Source organism: Metarhizium album, assembly GCF_000804445.1.
Source record: "Metarhizium album ARSEF 1941 chromosome Unknown scaffold_19, whole genome shotgun sequence".
In the NCBI taxonomy this organism is placed as follows: Eukaryota; Fungi; Ascomycota; class Sordariomycetes; order Hypocreales; family Clavicipitaceae; genus Metarhizium; species Metarhizium album.
In genome coordinates this window covers 331,920-345,353 of record NW_024467593.1, presented here as the reverse complement: position 1 = coordinate 345,353, position 13,434 = coordinate 331,920, and the positions used below count along the sequence as shown (strand labels likewise).

The 13,434-nt window shown below is 52.3% G+C and overlaps 2 protein-coding genes across 2 annotated transcripts; one reads left to right on the top strand and one right to left on the bottom strand.

Annotated features, from left to right (window-relative positions):
* Positions 1-7,060: 7,060 nt before the first annotated feature.
* On the top strand, positions 7,061-10,535 carry MAM_06284 (WD repeat containing protein pop1; the record flags this gene model as incomplete). The annotated part of the gene is made up of 3 exons (XM_040825082.1): positions 7,061-7,450; positions 7,576-10,353; positions 10,419-10,535. 3 exons carry the CDS (start codon positions 7,061-7,063, stop codon positions 10,533-10,535), a joined length of 3,285 nt encoding a protein of 1,094 aa, XP_040676988.1.
* Positions 10,536-12,177: 1,642 nt separating this feature from the next.
* On the bottom strand, positions 12,178-13,317 carry MAM_06283 (uncharacterized protein; the record flags this gene model as incomplete). Its single annotated transcript, XM_040825081.1, has 1 exon — positions 12,178-13,317. The coding sequence occupies one exon, from the start codon at positions 13,315-13,317 to the stop codon at positions 12,178-12,180; it is 1,140 nt and encodes a 379-aa protein (XP_040676987.1).
* Between the last annotated feature and the right edge of the window lie 117 nt (positions 13,318-13,434).

The following is a 13,434-nucleotide window of genomic DNA, read 5'->3' as shown; positions in this document are numbered from 1 at the left end:
AAAAAGAAAAGGGGAGGAAAGGAAAAAAGATGAAATGAAGGAAAAATTAGGAAAAGTGAAATCTGACGGATGGAAGGAAGGTTAACCCTGATTTTTTTTTTTTTTTTTTTTTTTTAGAAAAAAAGAAGGAGCTCCAAGAAAATAGACAAAAAAAAAGCTGAATTGAAATTCACTATTTAAATATAACAGATTTATTTTTATTCTTATTTTTACTGGAAACAAAGCAAAGACCAAGTGTCAAACTCCAGACCCAAGGTCTTGTGCAACCCGGGCTGGGCTACTTTATGCTCCCCGGATGGATGACCACGACGACTACGACTATTCACAGGGTTTGATCCCATCCATCAAGAGCAAGGATGAAGACAAGCTGGAGAGCATGGAATGGAAGATAATACTTAAAAACCCTCACATTCACATTCTGCCCCAGCACTCGGGCCAGATAACGTCCTGTTTCCCCCCCTCTCCGTGTGCGTGCGTGCGTGTGTGAATAGGAAGAAGGCCATGTTCACCGGCGGGGATTTGCCTCAGCCCAGTCTGTCGGGTTTAGTCTTGCAGCCAACCAAGCCAGGTCAAGCCAAGCCAAGTCAAGCCAAGCCAAGCCAAGCCAGGCCAGCAGAGCATGGAGGCCATGGAGGGGAGGGTGACGCAGCCTTTCTTTTTCCTCGATTTCAAAGAGCGCCGGGCCCATTGGCGTTCTGTGTCTGTGTCTGTGTCTCTGTCTCTGCGTCTGCTGCCTTGGGAAACATTGAAACATTGCCGACGGCGGGTTGCTGCCGCCGCAGATCTGGCTGCAGTGATGCAGGCAAGCAATGTGGACTTTGTAGCACGATCTTGTGTCCGTGTCATGCGGACCTTTTATTCCCCTTGTCCGTCCGTCCATCCATCGTATCTCGTCGACGCCGGAGACTTTGAGGTAGCCAAGTCGGGGTGGCGGTGGGTACAAACGAGTAACTAACCCATGGTGAGGGGGAGGATGAGGACGAGGGCGAGGGCGAGGGCGAGGCTGAGTGATGGCGAGTTTGGTCAGCGAGTGAATTTGAAGAGTTGAGCTGAGCTGAGTTGTGTGCGTGCGTGTGTGTGTGTTTGTTTGGACCAGCATCGCTGCCCACATGATGGTCTGTGCCTGTCATCACATGGCTCTTCTTTTTTTCTTGCCCTTTTCAATTCAGAGTGACGGATGGACCAAAAGCATCTAGCGTCGAGATGCGAGTACATGTACATGTACATATACGCACTTGAGCACGTATGGAATGGACAGACGGGAAAGTGGGTGACTCCCCCCTTCCGTTTTGGTCGTCGTCGTCGTCTTCTTCTTCTTCTTCTTCCTCTTCCTCTTCCTCATGATACTATCATCGCAGCATCGCAACACATACATACTGTCGGTATGCGCATGCCGTCATTCACACAGCCTCAACAATCAAACACTCGCACGCCAGGGCGGCAGTTTCGTCAACAAGTTACAGCCGCAACAACAGCGGTCACTACTGCGTGACACAACCCCTTCTGCAATTGTGCAGTGCGCGCGTGGCTATCGCCGATGACAAGATGACAATACCCAGGCACTTGGGAAACAAACCATCCTGCATTCTGCATGCAATCGCCATTGGCAGCTGAAAAGCGTCATCTTGTGGGGTAACATGACAGGTCAGGTGTAACAACAAACCGATTTGATCCATGCATCCTCCATCATCCATCAATATGCATCACCATGTACCGACCATGTACGCCCGGATGCCTGGATGTCCGTCCGGTCCCCTCACTCGGCAATCAGCTTGCACCGGGGAAGGGAAGGGAGGGGGGTGAGTCAAACTCGGTGCTCACGCACCTCCCTGCCGAGCATGCTGCATCCCACTAATGGTAATTCTACTTGACTTGCCTGCATACCTACGCATGTACTGACCCGTCAAGACGAGTGACGAGTCCCCGAACCAGTCGGCCGTGTGTAGCTTGGCAAATGCTGAACCTGCATTCTGGAATCGTGTCCACGGACGAAACGACCTTGACCTTGACCACCGTGCCGTAACTTATCCACCGCCATCGTGAACCCGGGCATCATGCGTCGCCATTGTCGCCGCCATTCAGCCACTTGATAATTCAGCATGCCGCCGACATTGTCCCTCACGCTATCGTCCAATATCCAGGCAAATTTTCCTCTGGTACAACCAGTCTCTCGACAAGCCACATCTCTACAAAAGGTCCGCGACGGACGTCACCTCCTCCCCGGACGAGCGGATGGGGCCATGACTCTGCAGTCTTTTCAAGTCAGTCCCTTTCATTGCAAAAATGCCCGCCTTGTTATACCTACTACAACAATACTTGGCATGTTCTGAACTACCAGACTCGATATTCGTTCGTCGCCTGCCTTGGACAAAGGTCTTTGGAAATGCAGTGTACAAAGTCTCAACCGTGCTGGTGCTGTTCTGACGCGGAGAAACAAAAAACGAATCCCATCTCATCAATATAATTCCTGACTGTTATGATCTACATGTGCCGCTCTCTCTCCTGGCGCCGCGTCCCATACCTGCACCATCCACCACCTCAGACTTCATTTTCAATCCTCTACGAACGTGGGATTCAGCTTCATAGAGCACTCAAATGCAAATGCCGCAATACCTCACGATCCAGCCTGGCCATGGAAAACCCTCACCTGAAGCGAACAGACCAGAAGCACTTGCCGAGAATGAAACTTGCCAAACTAACTGTCGGAAACTGTTCAAGACATTAAACCTCCAACCAGCAACATGTGTGCCCTCAATGCGAGTCGTGGATTCCATTCATGGAGTCTTCAATCTAAGGCAAAGCGAGACCGTCCAAGCAAACGGACATGACAGACATGCGTGTATCCCAAGTGCATCCGTTTCTATTCAGGGCGTGCAGAGACTCGGCAATAAACGAATGATCATATACATGATCATCAGTGAACAATATCTCGTTTCTCCTACGACCAGCAGTCACCCTCTGTGTCTAATGTCTAATGTTACTACCGCGACACCACCATCCGTCATAGCAGTCGAGATTGTTTCGCAAATCAGCAGCCAAATCATCAATATGGCGTCGCCACGCGCCGCAGATTGTGTAAACTGCGGTACCGAATCGACGCTGAAACGTGCTGGCTGCATTAACGCTCCAGAGTCCAATTTTGGTGATTCGCCCAATGTTGCGTACTGAAGTCAAGAGCGCCAGGAGCATCACTGAACACGACACAACGCTCGTAGTCGTGTCATGGACCAGAGAAAAAGACTTTTGCGTACAGCTAATCTATCAAAGCGGCCCTCTTGACGTCGAGGGGAAGTGATTTTCGACATCTACCTCACTAAAACTTGGACTATCTGGCAACTCTATCAAATCGTTGCTTAAAAATTCTGCGCATCACCACTGAGAATACCTTGACCGACGCGATGACTACCAACAAAGCCGGCAAAATGCAAGCGAGCCCGTCGTTCCACGCCCAGCCCCCCTCTAGAGCTCGACTTGTATTCCTGAAGCTGATCGGCCGGCTGCAAGCACTTGGGCCTGGCCTGCTCCGTAGGCATACAGCAGTCTCGGTCTTAGTAAGAAACGGGTGTCGATGAGCATTCCAAGTTACACAGTCAAGAAGCCGCCGGAGATGGGACAGGGCTTTAAGTATAATGACTGCTTGATACTTGGCCGACGCAAACTCGTGTCAAGGGGTGGATAGGTATAGTCCAACTTCATCGAGGGCATGTTCCTCCGACGGATGGTCACGACATGACAAGTAGGTTGGTTGGTTTGGTAGTCGCTTACAGGCACATGGTCTTTGAGGTTCCTCGATGCTACATGTCGGCCTATAGATACCAGGATGTCAAGTCTTTTTCTCGTCAAGAGCAAGCTGACCGGCAAGTTCTACATTGAAATGTATGTCAGGCACGAGGAACCGCCGCGATTTGATCAGGGACACAGGAGAGCCATCCGGGCTGATCATGTTCCAGGGCTAGAGAGGCCGTCAACTTCAATCTGTGTCTGGGGAATGAGACTATCCGAGGCGCAACGCTGTTGAGACTGAGAAAAGTCTCGGGTGCGGTCTGGGCAAGTCTGATGGGCATCAATCTATCTCTGGGGAAGCAGTCTGTTTCCTGTCAAGCCTCTTCTCCCGGATTTTGAGAAGGGCGAAAAGTCTACATCATACGCGATCTGCTTCGTTCAAATTCAAGTCCTGGGCCGGATACTCATGCTCACGCTCACGCTCACGCTCACGCTCACGCTCACGCTCACACTGGCAAAATTTGATGTAGTTTGTGCGCCATCGCACCCGATGGGAGCTTCCTCAAGGTTAGAGACGGCCATACTGCGTGTCACTGAGGAAGTCACTGGCAAGAAGTTCCAAACATGTCGGCCAACGAGCAAGGTGGCAGCGACAGTGGTGGCTCTACTGGTGTCAGTCGTCGTACCTTTTATGGTGGATGCTTCTTGTGGTGAGCCCCTGAACTTTGGTCGATCGTACCCCCAAAGCTGGGACGGGACACTTTGCTTCTAATTCGTCACGAAACCTTATCGCACGACGATCGTGTGCCACTTTATTAAGAGATTTGAAACAACTCATGGTGATGGAGGTCTGCGAAGGAGAGATTCGAATGCACATTGCACACTATGCTGTGCGAACGGTCGAGCGTCGAGCAGGCTTTGCAACGGTGTTCGGATTTTTTTTTTGGATTTCGACGCCGCAGTAGCATTGGAACTTGCTCGAGTGTCGCTGTCCAACTCTATTCTGGCGTAGCTGAGAAGACCCAGGCATAAAAATTCATGCTAGAAGAGCCCGGACTGGCAGGCTTTCAACATTGGTCCCCAGGCAAATGAAGTGGCACTCAATTGCCGGTGGATCTGATTCAAAAGATGATGGCCTGAATGACCGAACATTACACTCCATTGACCGCTGGACCTGTGTCCCACAAGGAGGTTCCGTGCGTCTTGGTGTTTAAAATAACTTGGCGCTAGTCGATGCTTCACGGCTTAAAACGAACAGGGTGTTTACTCGAGTAAAAGCCAACTCCCAGGATCCGTTTGCCCACTTCTATCGCGTAATATTATGTTGCGTTTTGTGACGTGTTTGTTGGTCAAGACCTCTAGCAAGGCACGCCGAAGACAGACGCTGTGTTCCTAGGATGTCTGACTGTGGCCCGATACCAAACCGCAGTGGTCATATTTCGTAAGAGACAACTGTGATGTCTGAGGGGAAGACAAAGGGCGTGTTGCGACGATATTCAGCATGCCCGATGACAAGAACATCCCTTGGTCCAAGTCGCCCTTGACACTGCCTGCATCTATTTACCCGTTTTTGCTTTTGCATCGATGTTGATTACTAGTAGTTCGTCGTCGGGCTCGATAAAATGAATGGAGCACGAAATGTCTCGTCCAGCCACCACGTGCGTTACTATGTGGCTGTCTTAACAAAACGCCAAACGCCACCACTGCTGAATACTGACTCGTACATAGTCCATCGATCGTTGATAGCTGGTCGTCTTGATAGTTGAGAAAGGTATCCCACCTCAACATAAGAGCATGAGCGCATTTCTTTTTCCACCGTTTGCTTTCCCGGATAGCCAGAGAGTTGACTGGGCCGTTGGCGGGCGGCTGAAGCATAAGCTTGCAGTGAAGACGTCGGGGTCAGGGAACCAGCAACGATGCTTTCCTGCCGTTGCCCTGCGCTAGCCTCGCCGCATCTCTGTTGTCAGCACGCGAGCAGCCAGGTCGGTGAGACGAACTTGAAGTGAAAATCATGCATGGCAGTTATTCTGTCTGTACTGGGTGGCTGAGTAAGCAAGCAAGTACCACGTACATGGTAGTTAATAAATGGCGTTTACCAACTTGCGCGTTTGGACCACAATTTGTGGCAGCGTGCATCACAATCACGTACCAAGACAGAGAGGGCGGGCAAACCCCGATACGCCATGGCGAGAAGTCGGCGGTTTTCAGTCCTTTCGCCTCAATCCAAGCGCCCTGGCTGGCTGCGCAGGCTAGCGGCTGGTACTAGCCGTACGGAGCACGGCGTATGACTGCAGCTCCCTGCCAAGTCGGTCGCCCTTGCCCACATTGGAGAGATCGGAATTTTGTGCCAATGGGCTTCGCGGCTTGCCCGACGCGATCCCGATGCCAGGCGGATGGAAGAAGGAGCGAGCCATGGAAGGCGTCTGGTGACATCTGGAGGGACGCTCAAGTCGCCGGTGCTTCAATGTTGAGGAGGAATGGACTGGTCGGCTCTAGGAGCACGCCGGACACGGCGGAAAGTAACTCGAGCCAGTCCCACGGTAACTTCAGTGCCCGGCAGTCAGTTTGGAATATCATCGCGTGCCTCGGCTGAGTTTGTCCGACGGTCTCAACTGAGGGGCTGAATACAGGGGCCCTGTTCGGGTCTGCGACATTTTGTCAAAAGCTGACGGGAACATGCACCGGTCTGGGTGCGCTTTTTACGACGCGGTCTTTGCTTTGAGCGGCCCTCATTTATTTTATTTTATTGTATTTTATATTATTTTGGCTACGGAGTACTGTGCGCGCAAATGACCTGTTGCCCGTTTGGACTATCGTTCCACGATCCATCTCACCACTTGTGGCTCGTTCGGAAGGAACCACTATACATCACAAAGTAATAAAAGCCGATGCTGCTGAGTGTCACCTTCCCGGCCTTCCAGCCAGTTTTACTCCGTGCCCTTGGGTTGGGCTCGCGGCCACCCAACCTTTATTTTGCCTGGTCCTGCAGCCTTTCGCTTCTCGACCCACAGCTAGTCCGCACTGGCCCTGGGCCGTCACCCGTTGCTTGCCCACTTCTTCCGGCGTCTCCTTTTGCCGGCGGGTGATTCTCGTTTTTACTACTAGCCTTCTCCTCACCCAGCGCGAGGCTCACGCGCTCGTCTCCTCAGTAAGCTAGCCCGGCCACCTGTGCAATTTTGCAAAGTCATCTCGAGGCGAGCCATCTTGCAACTGCACAGTCCTCGTCTATTGTTTGCCAAATCTACCGTCAGGGTTCGACTGCCCGGCGCCGATCTACCACTCTCTCGGTCGTCTCCCGGCTCCGGGACGCCTGCGGCCTGCGGTCACCAACCACATCATGACGCCCTCGCCCTTGCCTGGCAGCCTGGCTCCAGAGCCACGGCGACCGCGAAGCGCTCCAAAAGTCTCTGTCAACATCGCGGAAGGTTCAAAGGGCAACGGTCGGCGGTTCCAGCTCGAAGTGAGCGAATGTGTTGAGACTAAAACTGTTACAACCACAACTCGTCTTACTCGCAAGTTCCCTCAAGTCTTCGTTCGCGACCCAACCCCGCTTGAAAGCCTCGACACGAAAGAATACCCTTTGGCGATGAAACCAACGCCGCCAGAGTTGCTAGATTTCTCCTATTATGTCCCCGAAGACGACCAGACTGACGACCAAGACGGCCATTCCGACGGCGAAAAGGACGTCACCCAGGACGGCTCGAGTCAGCTGGTGGTTGCCAAACCCGTAAGTTGCACCAACTCTCTGGCCAACTTGGTCAAGCGCCAGGCTAGGCCTGGTAGAAGAACAGGAACAGGAATAGAATGCAGATCAGTTATTCCGCGAAGTAGAAACTAACGTGTCCGAAGCAGCTCAAGCAACTCGTGACCGGTGGCTCCCTAACACCTACGGCCGTGGGAACCGAATCCTGTCTGCATCAGACTCCGATGCCAAATCGAACCAGCCGGCAGGCATCACGGTCTCCTTCCGAAGCTTATCCCCGACGCACTCGCGCAGCCCGATCTAGCGGTGCAGATTCGCCATCGCCTTCAGCCTTTCAGTGTCGTGCCGCTTCTGTCATTACGCCTCGAACATCACTGCGCCTTCCCCGTTTCTCTACCTTGCATGCCGTGTCAGACAAACTGAGGCGATCAATAGCTCAGGGTGACTCGACCTCTCCCGGAGTCTGCGGTGGCGGAAACACGGATGCCGCCGGCATGCCGCCCTCCAGTCGCCGTGATGTTGCCGAAAGACTCAGCCGCGCTGGATCCGGTTTCCTTGCCACTCCCGATATTACTTCCGAGGTCGTTGGTTCGGCCATGGACCGCTCTTCCCAACGACGCCGTCCATCAGACTTGGAACGGCCTCCATCCCTGCAGGATCCTTCCTCCGTGCCTGCTGTTGCCTGTGACTCTGCTAGCCCAGCTGGGAGTGACTCTCATACTGTGTTCAGTAGCAACGTGGCTACGCCGCCAATCACCGATGCCGACCCCGAGCCTTTTGGAGACGCAGACGACTCACTTCAGCACTCCCTTCGTGCGGCAATTCACCACAGACCTACAATTGATGTCGTCGCTGCTCAAGATGCCAGCCTCCCTAGTCCGAGGTTGTCACCTACTCTTGCCGCCTCCCAATTACACTCCGCGGAGTCTGAAGATGGTGCGCAGTCCAGCTTCCACACATCAGCGAGTGACAATACCTTGCCCTGGGCCGAGGAGACCCAGGCCACAGATGACACCAAGGCTTTGCAGTTGAAATCAACCTCGCAGTCTACCGACGATGGAGGAGCTCTAAAACGGCTCGAATTGAACGATCGCTTCGGCCCTATTGTCCTTGACACACAGACGCTCCTAGAAGCATTTGACTCGATGAAGACCGAGATGAAGACATTCATGATGTATCAGTTCCTTCGTCGATGTCCACGTTCTACACTGCGATTGATAGCTGATACCGTCAATCCTGCCCTGAAGTGTGACTTTTTAAAGCAACTTCCCCTGGAGTTGAGTTACCATGTCTTGGCTTATTTGGACCATCGAGATCTGTGCAGAGCCGCTCAAGTCTCAAGGCACTGGCGCAATATCGTTGACCGCAATGAAACCGGCTGGAAGGAGCTCCTAGACAGAGAGGGTTATTGCATGGCACCTGGTGAATTGGGCAAAGCCATTGTTCAAGGTTGGGGCTGGCAGGATCCTGTTGGGCCCAGAGGCTACGAACGCGACTTGAGCATGCAGGGTCGGCTTACATCATCTGAATTTGAATTAACTCGAGCCTTCCGAAGCGATATTACACCAAAATCTAGGAGTTCGAAGCGAAAGCGTGGTCTTAACACTTATTCAGCATCGGAACGATCCAAACGTAGGGCTGGCACATCTCAGGAGTCTTCCACCGCTGCTTTGAGGGACCCAAAAATGGAGACAGAATTGAAGCAACATAAATCTGAGGGACCTCTTTCCGCTGCGAACGCAGCAGCAGCCGCCGTTCCCGACCCTCAGCTCGGTCTGCCTAGTCTTCGCCAACTTCATCTTTTCAAGTCGATCTATCGCCGCCATCACATGATTCGTCAAAGTTGGACAAGCGGCGATGTCAAACCTGGTCATGTCGCCTTTGCTGCCCATCCTCGGCACGTCATCACTTGCTTACAGTTTGATGATGATAAAATAATAACAGGGAGTGACGACACATTAATCCATATTTACGAGACGAAAACAGGCAAATTACGGAAGAAGCTTGAAGGTCATGAAGGTGGTGTATGGGCCCTACAATACGAGGGAAACATTCTTGTTTCAGGATCAACAGACCGGTCGGTCCGTGTTTGGGACATTGAGCGAGGACTATGTCAGCAGGTATTCTTCGGCCACACTAGTACTGTGCGATGCCTACAAATTCTTCTGCCTGCCGAGACCGGACGAGATTCCAGTGGACAAGCCATTATGCAACCTGAGAAGCCGCTGATTATCACGGGATCTCGAGACAGTCAACTGCGAGTATGGCGCCTTCCGGAAGTTGGCTCTCGCAGGTATATTCAGACCGGACCGGCAGCGCAAGAATCTGACTGTCCCTACTTTATCAGGGTGCTCATGGGCCACGCACATTCCGTGAGAGCCATTTCGGCCCATGGCGACACACTTGTAAGCGGCTCATATGATAGTACGGTGCGTGTATGGCGTATCAGCACCGGTGAACAGCTACATGTTCTTCGTGGTCACTCTCAGAAGGTATACTCGGTCGTGCTTGATCACAAGAGAGCCCGATGTATTTCCGGCTCTATGGACTCGCTTGTCAAGGTTTGGGACCTTGCGACTGGTGCTTGTCTGAACACTCTCGAAGGCCATAGCCTTCTGGTTGGCCTCTTGGATCTGCGAGACGAGCGTCTCGTATCTGCCGCGGCAGACTCGACACTTCGAATCTGGGACCCTGAGAGCGGCAGGTGCAGACATACGCTCATGGCACACACTGGAGCTATTACCTGCTTCCAGCATGACGGGCAAAAGGTCGTTAGCGGCAGTGAGAAGACGGTGAAAATGTGGGATGTCAAGACTGGCGAGTGCGTGCAAGATTTGTTGACTGATCTTACCGGCGTTTGGCAAGTCAAGTTTGATGAGCGACGCTGTGTGGCTGCTGTCCAGCGTGACCAGCTGACGTATGTCGAGGTGAGTTCAACCGCGGGACATATCAGAACTCGGCTTGAGTACTGTGCTGACTCTTTCTGTCGTAGATTTTGGACTTTGGTGCCATTCGAGATGGACAAGCTCCAGAGGAGCTGGGAAAGCGAATTTTATTAAACGAGCCTGAAGAGCGAGAGATTATTGACGATGGGGCAGCGCTAGACTGATGTGTCTTGTCACTACCCTTCATACCTGAAGATGAGATCAGCAGGACTATACGACATGGAGAGTAGCGCTGAATTAGTGGTTACACGAAGGTTTACTGCATGGAACAAGAAGATTTGGACGAATGATGCGGGAGATGAAGTATTGTTCCTATTTTTGTTTCAAACTGATATATCAGAGTGCATCGTCAGTGGTTTGGGGACGAGTCATGAATTGGCGTTAAAAGGGGTTTGAAAGACAGACGCATACATGTTTACACCATGCTGCTATCCATTATGTATCCTTCAAGGACAGATAAGCACAGGCTGGTGAATGTGATGAATGAATTGACAGGAGCTTTTGCGGCTTGGTGATGAGATATTCCGGTCAGGGTGGTTTTACAAAGTGCGATGCCGCGCTGCATGGATGATGGACGCGAGAGCGAGAGAGTAGTGTAATGGTGGAACAAAGTCCGCCGGCGCTGTGCAACATTTGAACAGCAGAGGTTGATATGATTAACGTCGAGGACAATTGTTTGCTCGCGCATCTATCGCACGTAGTTATGTGGTCGCGTTGCCGCGGTTGCCAGCCATTCGCTATTTCCCCGCAGACTGGGCGGAATTGGGCTTTACGAATTCGACTCTCCCTTTCTGGCATGCAAGACGACTCAGATATCACATGTTGCATTTTGTTGTCGTGCCGAATTGGGCGCTCGAGGTTTGAGCTGGCTCCCGTGGCGACAAGGCTGCCTCGGCCCTCGACGGAGCTATGCGGTCGAGGTACAAGGATGATATCACTCTTTACTCGGAGTCCTGAAGCCTCATATTATGGCTGGTGCCGGGATAATCCTGCCTCTGGGCCGCCGTTAGTTCGTTCCGGCTGCGGATGTTGAGCCGTGAGTCGTCCAACTGCCGAATCCTCCGCAGCACATCTCCGAACCGAGCTATACAAACCGGTTGAATCGGTGAAGGCCTTATGGCTTGAGGTCCCCGACAAATCACTACCGACTGTCGGCCCCCAATGATAGCCGGACGCTCAATCCGACTCTGTTTCCTCAGACCTTGGACTACATACATATGAGCAATATCCCGTAACATCTGTCCCTCTCACCCCTCCTAAAAACGGCCTGCCTCAACGCGCATCAAGTCTGACACCGATGAACCCAGAGACTACATCGGCGGTCATCTGACGCGCCGCTCAACCTTCCTTCTCTCATTCGTCTCGTGATCGGCATGTTTGAGGTCGGATATCCAGCACATTGGCTGCTTAGGATTTTTTCTTGCATCTGCGCTGGGGTCAGTCATTACTACCTGTGCCCGGCCGCCAACGCAGCGTGTTTACCACCCCAACGATGTCGATGCAACACGTCTAGCCAAAGAAATTCCCGTACAGCCCTGGGTCGCTGAGTTCACCATTTTGCTTAGCATATGGCGTCGTCTGCTTCCGTTCGGGAATGACTCGCTCAACGAAACCCTGGTCCCTGGTACTAAGCGTGTGAAATACCCCCCCGGGTCGATTCTTGCTGTCTAGGGTCGTCGTGATGGGCAAGCGGAGGCTAGCTCGGAGCAATGCTCCATGGCCGTGACTGATGATTCCGACGACAGTCGGGTTGATAAACCCGCCGACCTAGCAGCCAGACATCGGTCCGTCGCCGCAGTTCACCTCTTATGCATGAGCATCAAAATTCAGCGGCGTCCATTCGTATTCGTCAACATGCTCGTATATATCCACGCTCTCCGGGCCATCATCCGTGTCGTCGCTGAAAACGGAACCATCATCAACCCCCCAGTCAATAATGTATTTCTTGTGGATTTCTGCCCACGTCATGCGAGGACAATCTTTGCGGATGTCGCCAATTACGGGTAGATAAGGCGACTGCTTCCTTTCCTGATAGTGGACACCTTTTCCGCGCTTCACAACCACCATAAGCTCCTTCGCCTTCTCCCCGCGGGACATGATTGGGGCATATTCCTGCGTTGCAAAGGCTGCTGCTTGACCTCTTCCCGGTGGCGTCTGCTCGAAAAGCACACGCGTTGCTTCGTTCATCACGGAGCAGGCCTCGCCAGCCAGCGTAGATCGATAAATAGTAACCGACGGTTGACTTTCGATACCATCGCGGCTGTTCATGACACTGACCCAGTGAGCTGGCTGTGGCTTGCGCTGATACCGCTCATTGAGGTGCTCGTCGTTGAAAATGTCAGGCGGCTGCGCGTATCCGAGTAGTGATGAACCGTGGGAGATAAATCGTAGCTCCTTCCACCCCTCACCATACTTTATGAGAGTATTCAAGACATCGTAGCTGATGGATTCGCCGTACATATTGAGAACGGTAAAGGTGTCGAGTTGCAAGCCAGGCAGAAGCTTCAGAATGTGGACCAGGCGGTAATAGACATCCTGATCACCAAAAGAAAGCATCAAATTCTCCCCTCGAATTCGCAAGTGGCGGATCTTTGATAGAGTTGCCATGGAAAGCGCCGTCAATTTTACCATCATAGTTTCGGTGTCTTCGAAGCTGAACAGGACCTGGCCAAGCCAGCTGTCTCCAATTTCAGCTCTCACGCGACGGCAAGTTCTCAACAATGCGAGGGAATGAGGAGCAGGAGTAATTCTCATCTCTGCAATTCTTCTCACTGGTCTTCTGCCATGCGAGACTCTGGTGCTCAGGAAAAGGTAGCCGTATATCAAAGTTCGGAGCTCTTGCGGCAGTTGGAAGAACCAGCTCGATTCCTGGTCATTTGCTGCACACAAGGTAGAGTTGCCACTAGGATTCTTCCTCGATTTGCCTTTGGTCTTCTTCTTGCCCATCGTGATCACTGTGGCACGCGGCTGGAAGGGTTCAACTCGCTGCGATGAAAATGGTTCGCTATTTTGAACGCGGGGAGGAAAACGGGCAAGCAAACCTCAACGACCTGCCTGTGATAC